The 23,929-nt window shown below is 37.4% G+C and overlaps 1 protein-coding gene across 6 annotated transcripts in view; it reads right to left on the reverse strand.

Moving 5' to 3' along the window:
• Nucleotides 1-23,502, reverse strand: part of LDB3 (LIM domain binding 3) — a 108,146-nt gene extending 84,644 nt beyond the window's left edge. For 2 of the 6 annotated variants that reach the window (XM_065746791.1, XM_065746789.1), the window contains exon 1: nucleotides 23,231-23,495. In XM_065746791.1, the coding sequence (XP_065602863.1) occupies nucleotides 23,231-23,323 (93 nt within the window). In that variant the 5' untranslated portion in view covers nucleotides 23,324-23,495. Of the gene's footprint in view, nucleotides 1-23,230 lie in introns of all 6 variants that reach the window. The other 4 variants (XM_065746788.1, XM_065746790.1, XM_065746792.1 and 1 more) reach the window with 4 other exon arrangements.
• Between the last annotated feature and the right edge of the window lie 427 nt (nucleotides 23,503-23,929).

Genomic DNA, 23,929 nt, shown 5'->3' on the forward strand with positions numbered 1-23,929 from the left:
GTTCAGTTGGATTGCTCAGCACTATTGGAATAAGCTACCTATCAAACACTCATCTCATCTTCAAGAAAGTTTTGCACCTGTGGCATTCATCTATGTTCTGTGAGAGAAAAAAAATCATAAGCTTCAGAATGCAAGCTACTTTAAATTTAAAGCGAATAATAATAATAAAAAAGGAATAGTACATAAGTTCCCCAAAGGAAGTGCAATGTGGATTTCTTCTGCAAAACGCTGATGCCACATTCAGTGGCTAACAACATCCTGCCAGGCAGCCCAGAGTCCTTGGAAAATACTGGAGATTTCAGGAAGAAAGAAGTTCTCAAGACAGGATATTTATGTTACCCAACAAAATTTAATGCCTTCAGCTTTGGTCTAGCATTTCAATCAAGTAAAGATGCCAAAAGTGAATTAATATACTAACACTACCCATAGCTAAAGGTTCTTTCAGATTCCAAATAAAATTAAATTAGTAAGATGGAAAAAGTATCATTTATTGAGAAACATACAGCAGTTTTTTTTTAACCTGAATTACAACAAGGATAGATTCTGTGACCATAAAAATTACCTACTTGTTTTCTCTTTTCCCCTATTCATGATCAAGCTTACAATGAAACATGAGGCCAAGAAAGATCTGAGAGAGTATGTCCTATATAATACACAGTTCACATGCCTGTTTCATTTCTGGCCTGAAAGTTTTGTCAGCCAGACACATTACACACAAGGTAAAACCTGGCCTTTTCTTCCCTTACTTCTTTGCCAGCTCCCTTCCTTACATGCATTATTTACTAGAAATTTTTCTTAGAAAAATTTTAGGAAGCACTACAAAGAAGATAGAATATATTCTAAAATGGTACAGAAAGTCTTCATTAAACTAACATCATTTATAAGCCAATACATCCTAAAAAGTACAATTGAAATTACAGGTAAAGTAAGAAAGTGCAACATCAAGGGCACACAAAGTTTTAACAAGAACATCTCATAAATTTGAGAAGCCATAAACTGACAAAGAAGCAGATCATTTAGAAAGAGCTTTGAGAAATTAATGGCTTTAACTAGGTTAATACTAGCTTGCATGTGGTCAACTGCTCTTTATATAAACTGACCTGGGTTTGAAGGTTCAAACAACGCCACTCACTTTCATCTCTGTCTTCTATTTTTATGCCCAAGTTTTGGGCTGAAATGAGACTCAAAAGTTCTCAAACGCTGCAAGGAAAGATATTCTAGGGAAATTTCCATCCCAGATAAAGGTAGGAAAATGTGATATCATGATTCCTAATTCAGCAGAGTGCAAAGTTCAAGCAGTTGCAATTATCTTTGGATAAGTGAATGGGTTTTTAATTTGCAGATAGATTTATTTGTTCCAACTCCCAGTCTCTAGAGTTCTCAAAAATAGTAAAGCATTTTTAATTCACCATACATTTCAGCAGCATATTCATAATATTTTTAGAAAAATATAACAACTTACATGATAAGAAAAACAGAAACTTCAACTTTTACTTTCTCCTGTGACAATTAAGAAATTTTTGACTCCTTGCCAGCAGTAATATCATTGTATTAGCTATTTATCAACATTCATCTCTCAAAGTTTTAAGAGCCTAGAGAACCACTGTCTAGTAGATAAACTAGTCTAGATCAACATTTCACTCAATTCTTTCTGGGTATTGCACTTCTTTCCCATTTTTATCTCACCTATATGCGGTATCCACCATTTAATGGTATAAGCAGTAACAAGTTAAGGCTGGATTATTCTTCTGAAGCACTCAGGTTTTAATGGAACGCTCCAGACAGGGTCTTAAAGCATGCCCTCTATATATGCTCCTCAACTCTCACTCTTTTATACATTCCTACCTCTTTCATGTAATTAATTATGCTTGGAAGGAAACTAATAGCAAATTATGAAGACGCCTACAAGTTTTGTTGCATGATCAGTGGTAAAGAAGTTTAAAGAAGATGTCTGGAAATCAATTAGGCATCTATCTAATAAACTTTCTTAGGTAATAAAGTTTAGATGAGAAAAATCATCCTTATTCTCCCAGGTATATTTAGCTAAACTTTATGTGGATTGCTTAAAGTGGATTTACATGTATCTGTTCTTTAGTTTAAGATGCTCCTTTATGCTCAATTCAGAGCATAGCTCACGGTGGATCATGAAGCTGTCTATCTTGTACATTAAAACTGTTCTGCAGGTACTTCATTTACATGTTAAAGCTACCATTTTTTTGCTCCCTCCATTCCTCCCTTGGAAGCTGCAGACATTTTTCTCAGTAGCACTGGAACCAGAGGTTGTAAGGAGCTACATACCTTTTCACAGTAAGCTTTGAAATTCAGCATGCCCAAATTGGAAATTTTCCTCTCCTCATCTTTGTCAAAATTCAATGAAGGAAAATTTCCTCTCAAAAATATACCAATTATGATAATTTGTTTGCATATTCTGGAATATATGTGCTGGAATAGATGTTCACACAGCATTTATTTACATACATGGAAGGAATGCGTTAGAATTAAGCATTTGAGTTAGCAATGATTTTCTTGGCCATATTAGACACTAACTTCTGCAGTAGAGCACGTTATAAACTACTGGTTTTGGGAAGGCAGCAGCAAAGTTTTCATTTGCCTAAGAAATTTTGAGAAAATTTTGAAGTTTGAAGCCTGTAACCAATTGGTCTTCTTCATCTAGCACCAAACGAACCATCAATCAATGAATTCTGTAAATGACAAAATATACAGCATTTCTGTACAACAGTTTTCTTCTGCCAATTGAACTTATTTGTGTGTTACAAATGAGGAATTAAAGGAATGCATGAAAAAAATATAACCACAGAATCACAGAATTGTAGGGGTTGGAAGGGACCTCTAGAGATGATAGAGTTCCAACCCCCCTGACAAAGCAGCTCCCTAGCCCAGGTTGCACAGGTTTCCATCCAGGCAGGTCTTGAATGTCTCCAGAGAAGGAGACTCCACCACCTCTCTGGGCAGCCTGTGCCAGTGCTCACATGACCCTCACTGTGAAGAAGCTCCCAATACGTTGATGCAGAACTTCCTATGCTTCAGTTTGTGACCACTGTCCTGTTGCCACACACTACTGAGAAGAGTCCAGTCTCATCCCTTTGCCTCCTGCTCCTTAGATATTTATAGTCATGGATCAGATCCCCTCTGAGTCTTTCCTCAAGGCTGAACAGACCCAGATCTCTCAGCCTTTCCTTGTAAGGGAGGGGTTATGTGCCCTTTATCATCTTTGTAAAATCTTTATCAACCCTCCACTTTGATCTCAAATTAGCTAAACTATACTATTAACTAAACTTCAAGATACAAGCATCATTCTGATTTACCAGCAAGTAAAGCAACTGAAGTGTTGGTTTGGATTGCGTGAAGTAAAAATGTCTTTGAAGAAGACAAAAGACACATGTATTCCCTAATTTCAACATGGAAATCTCAGGTCCATCCAGACCTCCGTTTCTCTCCAGGCAGAGTTACATTCACAGTATAGTTTTTCAGAGCTATACACCCATGCACAAAGATCTATAGGTATTTTTGTTTTAATATGTTGTCAGACTGTTATCAGCCAGCACTGTCTAGGGCCTCTTAAATCAGGAGATTATTCAATGAATGACTGACTGGCTCATATCCTTCCTAGCCTTTTTCACTGCTTTGTTTGTTTCTTTTTAATATCCTTCCTTCTCTCACAGTATTGCGCTCAATATCATTGCTCAGTCTCATGAATCATGTTCGCAGATAAATTTATTTAATAGCAGTCAGCAATGGACCTTTATGGTGTTCCACATTAAGAATGAGACAACTGCAGTGGTAGCAGAAAACATCTCTGATGAGATGAACATGCACTTATTTAACTGTAGGAGGCTTTTACTTCAGATCCCAAGAAGCAGAAACAAATGAAAAATTAAGATCGCTTGGATGGTTGTTGGGCAGCTGAGGAAATTCCTGTGGCAGACACAAGTGCCAAAAGGAACTGTTCTAGTAATCTCTCTTTATCCAAGGATAGGTTTTCTATTTATAGAATTATAAAGCTCTTCAAGAGACTGTAAAATTACATAAACATAATATGTGAGCAATGCATGCATCTTACATTTTACAGCCTAATGAAATCTGAAGATCCTCCCTAACATTTACTAGGCATTTTTTAAATAGCACCACAGAGAACCATCTGGTTCTCTCAGCTGGTGGCAGGCATTTTCTTGAGTGGCCTTCCCCTCTGTCTATTTGTATCACTTCCAAGACTAAAAGAAACACCCTCTACCTTCTGTGTCCATTATTCATCTCTTACACAACTCTAGATAATACCAATGAGTCTTTTGGCTCATATCAAGACCAGGATACGTACTAGTAAAATTCATTGAATTTTGACACAGCAACACGAGCCTCTTATTCTTTATCTAGAAAGTTAACAGCATGTTTTATGAAGATGCTATTCTTTTAGAGATATCCAAAATCAGAACTAGAAAAAGACTCATAATAAACTATCTTTAGTCTTCTCCCACTACTGGCAATAGAATCTTACCAAGCAAATTTCATGAAAAAATGGGAGAAACTCCCAAGATCGCACAGAGAAATCGTGAGCGTAAATTATCATCTATAATTTATGCTACCCACTGCACAGAGAAGATACAAATACTAAGTAATATTAATCTATCAGTCTTCACAAATAAAGACACACCAGAAGCATGAGAAAATTCTGCTTTTAAACAGTGAGGCATTGAATGCTCTCTTCCACACACATACATAATGTAGCAGGACCCAAACCACTCCGGCCCTGTTCCTCAGGATAGTAAGGTACTGTTAGCAAGCAATAAATACATAAATTCTGACAATGAAAAACATGGCATTAAGCACTATTTTAGGCATGTTATACAGAAAGCTACTATAAAGAAGCCATCCAGGTCTTGAAAGGAGTTATTGATAAAATACAATGAAAAAATTGAAGTCAAAACATAAGGGAAAAAGAAGTGTCTCAGAAAAACATCAGTCTTGATTCTCTACTTGCAGACATTATATTAGTCTTCTAACTCTGCTCCTCTCTGAGAATATCACAGACAAACTGACATGAAATCGTCAATTTCAAGCATAATTCAAGCATCTGTTGCAGCCCCTGTGAAGAGAATTGCAATGAAAGCAGTTCTACAGACAATTGATTATTGTTTTTGACTCTTGGAAGGCTATTTTTTTTAATCACATATGACTTGTAAGTACGTGCAATGTGATGATCCAGAGAAAAAGCACTGGGTTGTCAAGTTCAGCTTCTGCTGACTGCTACTCAGATGTGACACAAAGTCATGCCTACCTTATGCAAAGACTGATAAGAAACCAGTGTGCTGTTTATGCTGTATCAGTGTGTTATTAGAAAGACTTATGCTTGTATTAATAGGTACACTGATAATCAGTCCTAAAAAATAAAAATAAAAAATTGAAAGTTTAAATATTGAGTGGTTAAATCCTTCTAAAAAAGCAAACAGAACAGAACTGTTCTTAGATAAACAGCTTCTGAAACAGCATGACCAGAAGTACCTTCCCCAAGTGAGGTGTGAATCAAGCTGTTATGGATGTTAATGAGTTAAGGAGTTTCATGCAGAAATGAATTCCACTGAGCACATCCCTCCTACGATCTCAGCTTGTTTGGAAGACCAGAGAACAAACTCTTGGGATTTTATTTTTCTTGTTTTTTACTGCCAACATCTTAGAAACAAAGCATAAGCACAGCAAAAATATTAGTCTCCATTCTCCGTTACTTACCACAAACTTAATCTCTCAACTCTAAACACAAACATTCTAGTTTCTCTATTAACTGCTTCCTAACACTACAAGTGACTTCATAGCTGCCTGAAATTTTCATCTTGGTAAGATATCAACATTTTCTTAAATAACATTTGGAAAACATACCTTTAATTTCCATTAGGATTCTAAAAGTTCCTCTGTTCCCACTATAGCTGTAGGTTAAAGCTTGCTGATTTTACGAGTATGGAGAAAAAGCTAAGAAGAGTAGACAAACTGTTGCTTGGGTTCTAACACAAAAAGTTACAACTACTAAATGCTCATTAACTCTCCCTTAATGAGTTACGATAAATGATTTAGGGTAGAGCTACACATTTTCCAAAGGAACTTTATTAGAGCTATGTTGACAGGACTTTTAAGTATGGTAGTATGCTCAGTACTACCCTAAAGAAGCTGAAACAGGTGCCACAGCAGGTGCTACAAGTAGAATATATTTGCTCTGGCATTAGAACATAGACTATAAGGCAAGTGCAAGATTGTTTTATGGATTTAAAAAGTGTATGCCGTGAATGATTTGGAAAAGCAGAGCCTTTAGGGGTATAACATTAGTCAAAGCTAAGCTAACAGGACAAAGCCCTGCCTCATTGTAACAGCTGTTTGTGCTTTATGACCATCAGTATATCTATTACTAGGGAAATATTTTGCCCTTCTAATGGAAAAACTTGCTGAACTGTAACTTCTTGGTGAAAGAAAGACTGAAGTAAGAGGGCTGCTCCAAAAGTAATGCCTCCTCTTTTATTAAGCTGGCCCACAACGTCAAAGGCAGATGGTGGTAGGCAGTAGAGGTGGAACCTTCACACTAGTATTCCATTACATGCTGTTGCCATGAGACAGAAAGCAGCAGAGGGGCAGCCTGAAAAAATGGCATCTGACACAGAAGTGTGTATGAAGTAAAGGTATGGAATTGAATACCTCCATGCAAAAAAAAACAAAACACAAAAACACCCATTGACACTTACCGAACACTTATGGAGACTAAATAGTGGATATTAGCATAGCAAATTGGTGGATGGTGTGTTTCAACAGCAAAAGCAATATGAATAATAAGCCATATTCTGGACAGGCACGCAGAATTGACAAGTACAGCAAGCAGGCTCTTTCGATTCCATGCTGGTCAAAGTGCATATCAAATGGTGGTGGCTATTGAAAAATACTGTTTTTGTGGTAGAGAATCTTTTCCATGAAATGGTGTTATTGCAGGTATTGTAATTTCCACAGAAGTAAATAGGATACATTACTACTGAAGCAAGCCACATATTAGAACACTGTTGAAGATTTAAGGGATACAGTTCTGCCACTGAACTGCAAAAATCATATTTGCAACTATTGAAAAAATGTAATACAATTCATATTTATTTCACTTTTTTATAATGACCTCTGTTAAAAAACTTTTTTTTTTTTTACCAACTCCTTATGTCATAGGAAACTGGTAACCAGTAGTAGTCCTAGGCACTAGGATATTAAATGGGATATACTATGACATCTATTGCCAACAGAGGGATCTCTCTGTATCCATAGCTCTAGATATTTCCAGCTGATCAGTTAATTGAAGTAGTACATGAAAAACACCTCCTTATTAGACATTGCTAACTTCTACAGTGACACACATACACTTACTGCGTCCACAGGCTTGCACGTGCCCCTCCACTCTTGATGAGTGAATTTGGAAACTATCAGTATAGCTGTGATTTATGCAACAAAGTTTCTCCTATAAGAAATCTTTGTAGTTTCTAATAATTTTAGCCTTTGATGTGGTCACTCTACAAAGAGGTTGGTGACCCCCTTCATAATAGCTGAGCAGTGATACAACCCTATCAAGTTTTCATTTTCACAAATTACTACTGACCTTTCTTGGTCCAAATGCAAAATCATTATTGCTTTATATCTGAATTAAGGTCATAGACAGCTTGAAAAAAATAAATATCTAACCAGTCCGCTTGACAGTCAGTGTATAGACATGAGGTATGCCAAAACTATAGCTAAAATGGAATAGATGTGAAAAATAATTATTCTAAATGTCACCAGGAAAGCAGCCTAGCACCTCCTACACATTCCCTAGATTAACCCTAAGAAATATGCAGTCATAAAACCTAAAGCCCCGCTCTTAGATTAAAAATTTTCAAGCTGAATTTTCAGATATTAGGAAAAAAAAACAAAAGCACAGTCCAAGGTGCTCAGTCTCCTTAATGGACCTAGCCTGGTTTATGCCAGGTAAAAAAAAAAAGTATTCTTATTGTAGGGAATGTAGCATTACTCACAGAAAAAAAAGATGTTTTTTTTCCCCAACCTCCTTTTCATGCAAGTGAATGAGAACAGAAGTATTATCCTTCAACTGTCAAGGCTCTTTACAAATCTATCTCCCCTGTAGCTTCACAGAACTAGTGGTATTATACCAGGAATAATTTTGTCCCAGTATCTTCAGTTACTCTATTTGGAAAGCAGTCATTTGCCTGACCTTCAGTGCATTGCTAAAAACAGAGTTTGTCTGTCATCAAGAGCCAGTGAGTTTTCAGATAAAACAGAAGTCATGGCTCTTGCAGTGAAATTCCAGCAGTGTCCATTAAGGACATGCCAACAATAGAATCTCACTGCATCCATACTTCCATACTTTCATCAGAGTATAAAAAAAAAATGGGAAAAAATATCAGACATTTGAAATTGAGCTCATCACAGAGACTTGGCACTTGGTAAAAAATATATATGTATACATATACACACATAGGAAACCAAAACGATTTTTTAATGATATTCAAACTCAAATTTTGTGAGTTGAAAAGCTTTGACTCAACTTCTCACACTATTGAGAAACAGTATGCTTCTGCCCCTTCTTCCCTGCCTTCAAAAGTAGTGAAAGTGGAATGTTACCAACATAAGAACCTATTTGAAATAACACAGATGAACTGAAAATATTTGTTCTAAACCCTGGTGTAAGCAGGAAAGTAAACACGGAGCTAGAAGCAGAACTATTTATTCCTCCAGCTTCCTAGTTTAAATTAAAATTGATGACACCCGTATTCATTATAACACAGTTGTAATAAAGACTTGTTATAAAACAGTAGGTGTCAGGTCATTTTTTTCATTATGGTCCTGCGTCAGCATGCTTACAGTCCTACCACCTCTGTCAGACCAGAGCCTGTGATTTCTCTTGACAATACTCAGTCCAAACTGAAACTTCAAAATACTGTCTCACTCTGAGCAGGACACCACAGAACACTTGGATGGCAAAAGATACCTAAAGCAAAAATCAAAGTCCACCAATGCAAACACCTTGCTTGCAACATCATTTTCTTGAAATAAGCTTATAGTTCCAGTATTCATGCTCTTAGTCTAGTCTTACAGCTACTTTATTTCCCACCGAAAGAACACAACCACATTTATGGAAAGATTAAAGGAAAAACATATTTCAAGCCTAAGCAGAGAGTCCAATTAATACCAATTCTAACTGCAGCTCTTTTGCAACATGATATTGTGACACACACTCCCTGTTATATTATCCAATTAAGAATGATAACAGTGCAACTTATTTGCAATACAAACTAACCAGATCACTAAAGGAATAGTATCGAGATGCACAGTTGAACCAGTGGCTATTTACTCATTTGTTCACATCAGTGCCTGCTCTGATAAGTTCTGTTTGAGACACTGAGCCTTTTGGACAGGCTTTAGAATTTCACTCAATGGACAGCAAAACTTTTGTCTAGCTAGACAAAGCAGACGAATATTAGAAAATAGCTACTACTGGAATTAGGAGAAAAATCCAAAGTTTTGTGTTGTAGAATTCTAAAGGAATTAAACAAAATACAAAGTATAAACATACTATCATCTCAGACTAGATTTTTACTAACTCTGGTAGCAAAGCAAGACAAACTGAACAAAATACATGCTGCGATTCATCCCTGCTGAAAAGAACTTAGGTGTTCTGGTAGATGAAAAAGTTAAGATGAGCAAGCAGTGTGCAACTGCAGCCCAGAACACCAACAGTTTCCTGGGCTGCATCAGAAGAGGGGTGGCCAGCTACTACTTCAACTTCACAAAGCCCATCTGAAGCACTGCATCCAGGTCTGGGGCCTCCTGTGCAAGAAAGACGTGGAGTTGTTGGAGTAGGTTCAGAGGAAGGCCACATAGACAACCAGACTGCTGGAGCACCTCTCCCATGAAGACAGGATGAAGGAGGTGGGCTTACTCGGCCCAGAGAAGAAAAGGCTGTGAGAAGACATTGCTTGAGGGAAGCTTATAAACAGAAGGGAAATCAACTGTTTTACGTGGGTAAAGTAGTGATAGAACAAGGTTTTAAACTAAAAGAGGGGAGATTTAGATTAGATGTCAGGATAATTTTTTCACTGAGAGAGTGGTGAGGTGCTGCAAGCGCACACCAGAGAGGTTGTGGATGCTCCATTCCTAGAGGTATTCAAAGCCAGGTTGGATGGGATACCTGGCATTCTGGTCTAGTGCTTGATTTAGTTTGGCAACCCTGCATGCAGCAGGTAAGTCAAAACTGAATGATCTCTGCAGTACCTACCAAGACATTCAATGATTTAAATTATAGGGGAAGGCGTGTGTGTGTATATGTGTGTATATATGTACACACTTATCAAGGAATCTGTTCAACACAGACATTTAGAAAAAAAGCATGAGAGATTTTTCTATAAGTCACCTAAATACAAAGACAAATCACAGACCACATTCAGTATATGTTCAGGAGACAATAGGGGGTGAACATTCCTTGAGTACCAACCAGAAATTTGAAACTAAACAACTACAAGTACACCAAGGACATTGTAAGTCCTCTCATAAAGTGCTATGTTTGCTAACAGATATACTATTATTTGATTTCCTCCCCTTCTCTCTTTTATTTTAAAGTTTTAATCTAAAATAAAAACAGATCCAGGATATTTACTCTGTTTTCACCAAAATACACTGAAGTACTCCAGTAAATACTGTGGAATTATTAGATGCATCAGCTATTACATAGTGACTCAGAGTTTATCCAGAACAATTAGAGTTTGTGACACATTGAAAAATTTTTTTACTGAATATCACATTAATGCAACTATAGTATAAACAGGAAGATATGAACAGATTCAGAATATGACATACACTCCCTTCTGTTTTCAGGGAAATTTTGGAACTTTTTTTCCTTGCCTCTCAATCCATATTTTGATATTGCTAGAATAGGTGAGCTGCTGTGGAAAAAGGTGTTCCTTTAAATAACTGTTTCTACACTAACCCTTTTTACAGAACTGGCATACACTAAGACACCCGCACAGTACAGCAGCTGTATGATCCAGGCAGTCACTACTCCGAGACAGGAGCAGATAGTTTATAACAGAAGTTGAAAATTAAGGACTACTAGCCTCAAGGCCAGAAAATCTGCTGTAAATGTTCCAGAGGTAAATGCAAAAAAGTCCTTTTTTTTTTCCCTTCTATTCATTAAAAAAAAGGCTTAATCAACTATCTGACAAGAGTACTTCCATGGTTTGGAGTTGGAGATCCAATCTAATTCTAACAAAATCAGTGGAAGAATATTAATATTCCTTTTGTCTACATTGAATCCTCTTCAAAAGTACTCTTAGCAATGTTTTCCTCAAATATAGCAAACTGAAAGTCTTGTTAGTATGAGGCAAATAATTTTAAGAGATAAATAAATTTACAATTGTTCTTTTGTTCTGTTTGCTGGCTGATAAGAAGATTAATTAAAACAAAAATGTTACAGGCAAATACAAATTAAATAATTAAATAATGGAGCACACTCAGAATCAAAAGAAAATAAAAGAGAAACATTTAACTATATCACAAAATCATATCCAACTCAAATCCAATCCTGGCTTTCCATGGTAAGGATCAGCATCCTGCACGGTACTTACAGAAGTATAATACTGTACAGGAGCGCCCCACCTACTTTTGAGGTTGTCTTTAGGACACATGAACTACAGGGAATCATGGGTGGAGAGTATGAAAGATCTTATTGCAGCTGCTCATACTGCACCTGCTCAAGGGATAAATAAAGCAGCTAAGTTCTAGTTTTGGATTCACTTGCTTCTAGTCCCTTGATGCGGAAAGAAATGATATACCACCTCCTCATCTTGTCAATCATACTGCAAATATGTCTTCAATATTGTTGAAGTGATAAACTCCCCCCCACGCTCCCTGAAACGTTCCCACAAGCTGGGATAAGCTCTATGACAATACACACGCCCTGGAAAAATACCTATAGCTCTCTGCCCCATATTCTTCCAGACAGCAATCTCATTTGCGTGCATAATCAATTCTTGACTTCTTCCCACATTTTGCTAAGAAAGATATTGGAATTTGGTCTATATAAATGACCCAAAATTAAAAATGGATTAATTCCAACTCTCCAGAGCTTACATAAACTTTGTTCTATACCTCTCCCATTATTTCCCTCTGACTGCCAAAGCTGAAAGCACAGTACCAAACTGCATAAAGGAAATACACGAGATCTGTACAAGTCAAAGATTCAGACTTTCTTGATCCACATTCATTAGTGTCTTTCCAGCTACATTTAAGACACAAAAGAATATATTCACATGACATTTTCCTTGAATGCTTGTTTTTGTCATTCTACCGGGTAGACTATTTTTTACATTCTACTCCATTTGCCTTCCTATATCTAGGCTACCTAAAGAATGATCTCTGGAAAAATCAATCAAGTACATTATGTTAGTCCTAGAATCCAACACATGTTTAGAAAATAAGTACACGTTCCCACATAGGGAAATAAATATGTTTTGTCACTAGGAAAACATTCACAATATTCACAACCACTGGCTACTAGTGTTTTTCAAGAGTAATATTTTCTACTCCACAACCTTGGCATATTTTCTTCAGAGAAAAATTTGGAGGTCACACTCTATAATAACTTTTTGCAGGGTGAGGAAGCAAAGCTCCACAGAAGAATAGCAAAACAAGGAAGCTGCCAATAAGAAAAAATAATTAGCTTGTGGCCCTCAGTAAGTGCAGTACTAAAGGGAGAGGAGTGTCTTCCATAAATTCTCAGTGGACATATACTCTCCCATAAATACACAAACGATATTGGTTGTTGCATCTTGTGTTCCACAATACAGGCTAGCAGACTATTTAATATAGCAGTGCATATAACCAGAGAAACAGGAAAACCCACAGCATGGCACATGATTATGAGTCTCCATAAGGTAATTCTCATTAGCCAACTTCTTGTATTACTACACCCTACATATTCTTTTCACATCTCCCCTCACTCTTCTACAAGAAGAGATAACACATTGTGGAAGGACCTGTAACTTTCACTTCCCAAATGCAGTCTTCATCTCTTTGCTCTTCCAGTCAGTGCAGTAAATTTGAACATCACGAAGCTTGAAACAAAGAAAGGATGACAGATTCCAGTAAGAGAGAATGGGTGGGGCAAAGCAAGGAATGGCAGGAAGGGAGGCAGCCCACTACAGCATTCCAAGCACACAGAGGCAGGAGACAGCAGAACACCATCCCATATGAAGCAAGGATGAGTGCCAAAAGACAACACTGGGACTTCCCCACATGGCCACAGCAGTACTATTACTTGTCCTTGCAGTCAGCTGCTACAACTAAAGCATACAACTCCAAAGTGTGGGATATTCCTTCTCTCAAAGGCAGACAATATATTTCCTATACTTTGGGAATGAAACAGCCAAACATTGATAGGACCCAATGATCTGCTCACCTTTTCTGTCCAAGTGCCCACCTTGAACTACCAAGAACTATACACCAACACAACACATTTTAACTTACACACGAAAGCAGCAGTATGAAGGAGTAGACAAACTGAAGAGATTGCTGCTCGAACGTGTTTGGTTTGTTGTTGTTGTTTAAGAAGATGACAACATCAGAAATTTTAATCACTTCTTGCAATTAGGAAAGCAAACAATAATGAAAACCTCATTTGCTTCACCTCACAGAGCTGACAAAAGGAATTAAAATGATGTAACAAATCCAAGATGAAGTAAAAATGTGAGATGAGAACCTTCTAAACAGGAGGGAATTTTTGACAAAAGGTCAGGAGGATATTTGTACTCTGCAAGTCCTTACAAAAAAAGGTGAGGCAGTAGGAAGACAATTTATTTCCTAGATTAACTTAGCCAACTCCAGTAACATAGAACATCTTGCTTTGGGTATTTATTTTTTAAACACCTGCTATAGCACTAATCGGCCTTGGCCATTTTTGAACTAGCTATAACTAGGTAAGGAGAGAACACTGACATTCTCAAATAGAGATAGTCCCAGCGATCAAGAAAAGGCAGACCAAATTCACCCTAATACCAGAGCATTCTGATTTGGCACTATGTACCAGAATCTGGGGTTACATGTAGTATTTTTGGAGTTTTGGATACTATGTCCCATTCCAGAAGCTTGAGGTAAATGCAGCATTCGTTCCAAATCAAATAGCTTCCTAAGTTACAGGATGCTTTAAATATAGCATGAGAGTCCCACAGAGGCTTCTGAAGTGCACAAATGCCACCCTAACCAGGTAAAGTTAGTACTATAGTGCCTTAGCGTAATTTTTCTGCTTGCCACAAAGACTAATTGTCACTAACACTGGCTGTAAACCGAAAAGCAAAAAATTGCCTACAGTGTGCACTCTTTGAACCAGTTACTTTTAGCGAGAACAAGGGCTTATGCCTTTAGTTACACATGACTAACCAAGAGCAGCAAGCGAGGGAGCCAAAATAGCCCAGCAGCTGGAATTTGGACTCTATGCAAGGAAAGGGAAGAGATAGGGTTCCTGCACATGAAAGGCTGTTATTCCTAATCCTCAGCTGCCATCACTACAAATCAAGTGTATTTAGAAGGATTTTGGGGAAAGGTTAAAACCTATATTCATAGTGTCCAGGCACTAAACACCTGTGGCACAGATAATCAGAACACCAACTACATATGTGAGAGGCGCAGAAAGTAACTCTACCCAACCCACGGGATTTGCATGCCTTGAAGACATTTGATCCATCACGCCTTCCTAAAAGAAGAGGGGTATCTCATTGACTTTCTGGAAAAATGGCTGTTAGCCACTGCTGACAATAAGAATCACCTTGTAGTAAGCATGTTGAAGATGTCAGCTGGAGATGTTCATTAGGTGGAAAATAATTATTCTTAGGATACTTCTAGAAGCAGAGTATTGATATTGCAAATGACTGGAAATATTAGTTCCTGAAAGGCTTTCAGAATAACACAGAAAAAGCTTCATATCTGGGGGAAGAAAAATACATTCTATCAACCTGTTATTGATAAACTACTTAGATATTCTATGGGAACAGTTCTAACAATAAAGTTAGACAAAACTTCAGGACCAGTTTCATACTGACAGCTCATATAATCAAGATTTTATTTCATTTAGCTGCTCTTATGACATAAGGACCTAAATTACATACTTCAATTTTTCATCATCTGTGCAGAACATTTTGACAGGTGATAGCTATTTACTTTTAATTATATCATATTATATAAATTGTGGGTCAATACATTTGCTGACATTCTTTTCCTCCCTCTGTAATGGCAAAAATTTATTTATGAAGTGCAATTTACTAAGATTGTAGCATACTTTTGTAAAATTAGAATTTCAGAACTTAGACAGTTCTGAAGCCTATTTTGAGATGTCATTAATCTAACTTTTTTTATTTAAGACTAACTACAACAGTACCAGAAGAAACAGCCCTTTCACATGCTATTCAAGCCACCCTTCACATTATTCATTTTAAAGTGTGCATAGCTGACATTGCCAGACACAGTTTGAATTTATTTCCATAAAACTTCTTTAAGTATTGATTTTTTTTTATCATGTTCAATGTTCCCCTCCTTCCTTATGGTCTCTCAGTAGGGATTAATAACTTATCCGCACACTGAGCAGCATGTTCTTTCTGTAATAAAGTGAACAAAGAAGAGCAGAATCTCATTATGCTGGACAGCTTTTAATATTTTATTATAAAATTATGACATCTCAGGTACTTCTGTATAGAAGCTTCTGCTTACACACAAAATAAATCAGCTATATCCAGTAGTGGGTTGAAGCTAGCTAGACTTGATCAGTGCTAGATCATAATTGAAGACCGTCTCATTTAATACACTGTACTCCGAGTATAACTAAAAACATGATTGTTTTTTTAAATCTACTTCCTATGTAACTATAATGTGTTTACACTGCTTATTAGACAACTAGAATGACCAGATGAGAACTGCTGTTGCTACTATAGAAAATGAGTGCCAGCATATTTGCAGAGTATATTTCCCTCTTTATGCCACACCAGCTGAATAGCATTTTGAAGTAACATAATCAGAATGGAGTTAATGACCAAGTTATCTGTTCTGTTGTGGAAGACTGACATTTCCTAAGCTCAGATACCCAACACTAACAAAAATTTAACACAAAAAAAGCTTTATGCATTTTACATCATTCAGTAGCTTTAAATACATAATTTAATTGTTATCTCCTGCTGTATTTACTGGTTCTAAAGCATCTACAAAATTATTAATAATTAAATCTAACAACTACTTGAAGGAGTACATCAATAATATTTTTTTAGTTGAAAATACAAAGTCAAAGTTTGAGAAATTTATCATAGCATTATTTCCTGTTGGCAATAAACACCACGTTAAAAAGAATAAAATTCATTTTAGCTGAGGACTTGTTTACTGAGGTTGAGAAATCTCTTCCTTTTACATAAAGACAAAATAATTAGTTACCCCCATTCTTGAACTTCTCAGTTTCTTCACAACTTTTGGGCCCATGTTTCCTATCACATTTAACATTGTTCCTTCCTATTCAAGGGAAAGATTATTTTTCAGTCATTGAAGAACAAGCTGTGAAGTCACCACAGTACGCTTGCATTTCTTTTGCACCAAGAAATACTGTCACTTTTAACTGAGCTAGAGATTGCATGAGTTAATAAAAAATTAGACAGTAGAACCTAACTCTTCTACAAATAATGCCACAATAGTATTAGCGAGTCATATACAATCACAACCCTGAGAGAACAGCTGTGTTTAGCAAGTGAAATAAAGAAAGAGCTTCAAACTTGTTCATGTTACATCACGTCAGAACAATCAGAGAATCAGGTTTTATTCAGAACCATTCAAATTGAGAAACAATCTTAAATAGAGCAATTCATGATATCTGAAGAGATTCTGTGTAGAGTATATGATACTGTTTATTTGCTGCTGACCTTTAGCATTAACCCTAGTATTTAGTGATTACTTTAATCACACAAAAACATACAAAAGGGGCTGCTTTTTTAACTAGCATATACCTTTTTTAACAGAAAAATCACTTGATAAAGAGCTGCAGTCAATTACATAACCTTCCTGAAAGTTACTTGATGAAGACAATACACATTCAAACCACATTCCATTATGATGCTGAGATTTAAATTAACCTAATAACATTTTCCCTGAAATTTCTGAGTTTAAAGATGTAAGAATAAGCTGTGTGGATAGTTCAGAAGGTTTTCTTAGAGGAGAGAAATAAAAATCTTTTTACTTCTTTCACGACTACTTAACCAAAGAGGAAAAGAAATATACATCTCTTGTAATGAAACTGCTCTGTATCACCAAAAATATTAAGAGCTTGTTGAAAATCAAACCCTTCAAGATAACTAGCAGCTTATGTGAAACATCCAGCAAGGTTACTCCTCAGACCTGATATGGTATTTCCATTCAAGACAAGGATTGCTGCATACCTTATACCTCAGGATATTTAATCCTCCATTTCTCAGAGAATCTGAATAACCAGCTAGAGAACTCCATTCTGCTTTGTTCAGAGTAAAGACTCGAACAGAATCCTCAGTATCCAGTAACATTTTGATCCCCAGGCCCCAAAACCCATAACAATTATAGGGCCTGAAAAAGATAACACTACTTGGGCATTAGCTCCCTCCAACATGTGTGCCAATAGTGACTGCTGAGCAATACAACCCTGTAAAAGCAATGGGACCAGCGCAATGAGAAAACGTTACAAAGAAAGAACGGTGGAATGCTCCCCCATCTCCAAGAATCTAGGCTCACAGAAAAATCCTCACAACAGAGAAATCTCCAACCAGAGATCCTTCCTCAATGGCAGTCAGCCCTTAAATGAGGTCTAAAAGGAGTGGAACCATGCTCCACCCCTTCCAGTCACACAGGTGAATTGCCTTCACCTATGCTCCCAAGGCTGCCCAGGTCTTTTCTCCAGGTGCTCAATCAGTGGTTCAGGCTGTGACTGAGCAGCTGCCATACAAACCTTATAATATAAATGCCCTCTCTACTTAGTGTCAATGCTGACTACTGAGATATCTCAAATAAACAGTAACAAACTAGGGGTTTCGGGAGTTACTTGTAGAATTAAAGCCTGCAGTAATGCAATCAATTCAGATATCTGAAGCAGTAAACGTCTCAGAATTGAATGGCAAAATAGCTAGAAATTGAAGATACATACCATCTAAAGTAATCAGCATTTTCTCATAATATCAACACGTGTACATACAACAAATGACTTTACATAATAAGCTTCAGTACCCTGTGATTTTGGGTGAGACTACTTTTGTTCAAGAAACAACCTACAACTTAAAGATTTTCCTGAAGAAATACTGATGCCCATAGAATAGATATCATATTACAAAAAGGTAGGAAAGCTCTGGAGTCTCCTTAAAAGCTGCTCTGACAGCTCTTCTCCATCACAAATAACTTTTTGAAGTTATAGAAGGCTGAAAGAATGTAAAATCACCTATACATATGTTGATGGACAACAGGTTGGCCGTGAGCCACCACAGTGCCCTTGTGGCCAAGAAGGCCAATGGTATTCTGAGGCACATTAAAAAGAACATGGCCAACAGGTCAAGGGAGGTTATCTTTCCCCCTCTGCTCTGCTCCAGCGAGGCCACTTTTGGAAGAATGCATCTAGTTCTGGGCTCCTCAGTTCAAAGAAGACAGGAATCTCCTAGGAGTCCAGCAGAGGGCCACAAAGGTGATAAAGAACTTGAAGCATCTCCCTTAGGAAGTAGCAGGCAAATGGATGAAGCCAAGATCATCTCAGTGGTGCACAGAAAATAGAACAAGGAGTAATGGCCTAAAACTTGAACATAGGAAATTCCATATAAACATGCAGAAGAACTTCTTTATGGTAAGGGTGACAGCACTGTAACAGGTTGCTCAGAGAGGTTGTAGAGTCATCTTCCATGGTGAAATTCAAGACCCATGTGGATGCCTATCTATGTGACCTGCTGTAGGGAACCTGCTTTAGCAGGAGGTTTGGACTCAATCTCTTGAGGTTCCCTCCAACTCTTGTAATTCTGTGGCAAGATATTAGCACAGCTTACCTATCCATTTAAGTCAAATGGCTCACTCCTTCTCTCAGATATTGATTCAAAGTCATTTGAGTTCTGGGGAGAATAAAAGAGGGAAAAAATCTCTAACCAGTAGATAAAAAGGAAGGCTTTTAGAGGACATAAGACCTACCTATTAGCTTTGTAGAATATCAACTATTTAAATGCTAATCTATGTCTTTTAAAGTTGTGAAGGATTTCACATTTGGAATTAAAATAAACGCACCTTGCACCTAAGTTATAGAACTATAACTACTCAATGATTAGATTTAGCAGATATGGATGTCTAACACAAGATGTGGACACAGCATTTCAAGTGATCTTGTTCTATGCCTTCATTAAACTCACTGAAGGTAGAGTTCACTCTTACAGTCACAAGATACGGTCACTAAACAGTAAGAGAATGCATAGCAATTGTCCTATATAAACTGACATATCCTGCCTTCAAGTACAGGAGAAAAGAAGCCAAGAGGGTGCCCTTTTGCTATCATTTGTCTGTTGTATGGCACTGATACCCCATATGCAATGAAGCAAATGCAGTCACATTGGGAAATTGATGTATTTATGCCAGAGAGCATAGGAAGGTGAAATGTGAAATGCTAGAATAGCTTTGTTGCTTTATTTTCCTCCCAAATAAATGTTTCAGGTTACTTTTATCAAAATAAGTATACCAGCTAATGTGGTTTCTTCCCTATTAATGTTTCCCATTTTTCCTTATTGCACTTTACATGATGATCAGATTTCAACTACTTCATTTAATAAATAAAATATAAAAACTGTTTGGGTTTTACTCTGTCTCCTTCAACTTCAGGCTCAGGCTTTTTATCTGAAGACTAGGAAATGCTAAAAACAAACAAAAAAACCTGTTAGGAAACAAAACTGAATGGATAGTCAGAGTGAACATACCATTCACATGCTATTACTGTTTGAGGCAATATTTCTGCATGCTTTTCAGCCAGTTTTTATCACCTGCAAGCCCGTTTGCCTCCCTGATGAAGTTTGCTGTTCAGAAATCATCCTTCACAAATTCATGAAGGGGCTTCAATGCTGCATCCATCCATCTACAATCACCCAATCTTAGGTAACAGAATAAAACAGCACTTAAACTACACCTGCACAAAATTATGTCTATAAACTGCTTGCATCCAGACAGTTCATGCAAGCAGTATGAAAAAACAAACTGCTTTGCTGCCCATGTTAATTTTGGAAGAGCAGATTCGCACATATGATCAGGCCACCTGTGACAGCTCTTCCAGTGCCAACAATGTACGGCTCCCATTCACTGCAGCAGGAGTGATAGATGCTCAGCTTCACTATGCCTGTTGGTATCATTCTCCAGCCTCCAGTACCTGTCCATTGCATCTCATGACAGAATTTATTCTAAAGGGTAAGACTTCTTATAGAGCATGGCTATATATATCTATACACAATTTTTTAAATTTATTTTTAAGTCCTTCCAGACTCCTGTTTAAGTTCATTGTTAAGAGTATGACTTCAACTCCTTGCTACTTGTTTTTGCCTTATCTCTTGTCAAGAGTGTCTTGGAAATCAGTACATTTTCCTCTTTCCCTAAAGTGAGATCACACATACAGTTGAGTTCAGGGCTTACCTCACATATGACTGTAAATTGCTAATAATGGAAATCTCTGATCTGTTTGAATATATACTCATGTGAAAGATAACGTCCCTGCAACATCTATTTTTAATTTGGCAAAAGCCACATATTATACTGCATTCCAATTGAAAGTAGCTCCTACTCTAGCTCTCCCTAAAAAAACCTATATTCATTTCTGCATGCCTGCTTTTTCCCCCAGGACAGAATACAAACCTCTCAGCTAAAAGCTGAGAATCACCAGGGAAGATTTTAAAACACATAACAGTGCTTTCTGATGCTTCTATTGCTAAAAAACGCAGCAGCTATGTAAAGAGATAATTCCTCCTCACTTCTGGGAATCCAAACATTGGAGTTTCACTTATGGTCATCACATGTTCTCAAAACTCCAGGATAATCATACAGCTTTTGGGCACACTAAGTATGTCTTAAAAGATTATATCCTTTAACAATAGGTTCTCCTCGTAACAAGTGCCTTTTCATTCCTAGCTGTCATATAACATGCAAGTGCCACAGCCCTGACCCTTCAATGGAAGACTCTAGGCACAAAGGAGTTGCTTAAGAAAATAAAAACAGGGCAGGTTTCAAAATTTCATGAAAAAGACTACAGAGTTATGTGAGCAACTCTATATGCTTATTCAAGGAGTGATAAATACCAGAAATATTCTACAGATAGTGAAACCATTAGTGAAATTAGACAAGCTAATGAAGAGATTTTATTTATCTGGGCAAGGTTTGCTTTTTGTTGTAAAAAAAAGAAAGAAAAAAAAGACATCTCCTCCAAAGAGAGCATTGGAGGGATACAAAAATGATAAAGGGCCTGGAACACCTCCCTTATGAGAAAAGGCTGAGAGACCTGGGTCTGTTCAGCCTTGAAAAAAGACAACTCAGAGGGGATCTGATCCACGTCTATAAATATCTAAGGAGCGGGAGGCAAAGGGACGAGGCTGGACTATTCTCAGCAGTGTGTGGTGATAGGATGAGGGGAAATGACCACAAACTGATGCATAGGAGGTTCTGCACTAATGCACATGGGAACTTCTCCACAGTGAGGGTGACAGCACTGGCACAGGCTGCACAGAGAGGTGGTGGAGACTCCTTCTCTGGAGATGTTCAAGATCCACCTGGACACCTACCTGTGCAACCTTGGCTAGGGAGCTGCTTTGGCAAGGGTGTTGGACTAGATATCTCTAGAGGTCCCTTCTGCCCCTACAATTCTGTGATTCTGTAACAGACAGGACAGCTGTCTTTGCAATTACTATGGAATAAAGTCTGCTTCTACAACATGGAGAGTTCTTCTGATCACTATAGAACTCAGCACTAAGGTTAATACATTTCTATGGAGAAAATATTGTGCATGAGAATAAGAGACAAATAAGAGAACACTACAGTTTGAATATGAAATAGTATAGTTAAGATTTAAGAAGCTCATTGATGACTCTCTCTCATGAGAGTTATCAATTTGCTATCTACAACTTAAATTTTTCTCCAATATAAAGTCTGATTTCAAAGTTGTGGAGATGGTTTCCATCCCTCCCCACTCTAGTGGAGCAGACCATTTGTTTGCATTCTATTCATTTTATTAAATACCTTGATATTCCTTTAATCACTTAAATAACTTTTATAATCGTTGCTTTGCGAAACAGTAAGCCTTCTGCAGATGATATGTGGAGACACCTCTAAAGACCTGAACGTTCTAGAATGGATTTGAGGCTGTCAAAAAAGGAGGAGGGAGCTGTAAGAAGTAGCGTAAAGCAGAGTTGCCAAATCAAAGTTACATAGAACACAGTAAGAAAAGAAGATAGACACTTGTGAATTTTTTGAGAGCCACTGGATCCTAAAAACTTTTGTGGAAATAATATAATTCAGATAATAAGAACTCTGCACTGCTATGCCTTGCAATACTGTTCATAGAGAGGAAGAAAGGAGAAATGTACTCATTTATAATCAATAGATACATTGGGTAATTAGTAATTAAGTCACATGTGGTTCATCAGCTACAAAAGGAAGGCTCCTGCATTATTTAAGTCCTCATTTAAGCACTGAGTCATCTGTTTGACAAGTCTAATTTTTATCCAGTTATTGTAACTGCTTCAAAGGAGGAACATATCTACATAATTTGAGCAGACCTAGATTAGATATATTTACAAGCTGTTACATAGTTATTTTCTAGAAATGCCATTGTTTATTCACATTCACGGTTGTCATCCTTTCCCCCCAAATAAACTGCATTAGTGAGGCCCCTGTCAGCAGAAAAAGAAACACTGTACAAAATAGAACTGGAAGCTCACTGAAAAGAGAGTTCAAAAATTTTTAAAAATACACAAACAAGATGTACCTGTGAGACATCATCAGGCTTTTCCTTGAACTGATGTACCTCTATTCCACATTGTATTCTCAGATCAAACCTACCTGCAAAGATCCTCTACTTTATTTGGCCAAGTCAGAGTGTACATGCAATCAGTTCACTGCTGTTTCCCAACCTAGACAAGCTCAATGAAGCCTTTTGTTCACTTACTCTGGAGATGGTCAAGGGCATGTTGAAGTCCTTGCCCCCTTGCAGTCGGAAGCCCCATGGTCCAGGTCCATTCAGAGTCACGTTATAAGCCATTCTGTACCTCTCTCACAAGCCAGCAAGGCACTGCAGAACAGAAGGATGGGGTAGACAGATAAAGTGTGAAAAAAATTGAGGGAAGAGTTTCATACAAATAAGCAAGTCTTTCTGCCTTGCCTGTTCAGTTGTGCTGGGATATCACCTAAGAATAGATGGGAGCTATTATGCAGATGCTGATATCTCAGCTGAGTAGGGCCCATAAAAGGTTTGTAACCAGACACCTACTATGCAAAGACTTCATGACTCAGAGGTCTAATATAGCCCCCAGGGAGGGGGACAGATCTTTCTGGGCTTCTCAAGCCCCTCTTCACATTCAATTTCTTCACAGGTGAAACACATTTTTAAGTAAAACAGGCAAATGGAGTCCCCATGCTAAAATCCCAAACATCCAAATCTTATTACTGATTTATTAGATAACGATATAGCCATTTATCTTCTGCTTCAGAACATACTTATTGCACAGCAATACATAACAGACTACAAAAAAGCATTTTCTATACATAGCAGGAAAGGCACCAAAGGAGCGTTTAAGTTTCTTTCATGAGAATCTGTTAAGTGCAAATTATATACTACAAACATTTAGCACCATAAGAAAAGTCCTTG

Source organism: Cyrtonyx montezumae, unplaced genomic scaffold, assembly GCF_038088225.1.
Source record: "Cyrtonyx montezumae isolate F1298 unplaced genomic scaffold, pur_monq_1.0 scaffold_4, whole genome shotgun sequence".
In the NCBI taxonomy this organism is placed as follows: domain Eukaryota; kingdom Metazoa; phylum Chordata; class Aves; order Galliformes; family Odontophoridae; genus Cyrtonyx; species Cyrtonyx montezumae.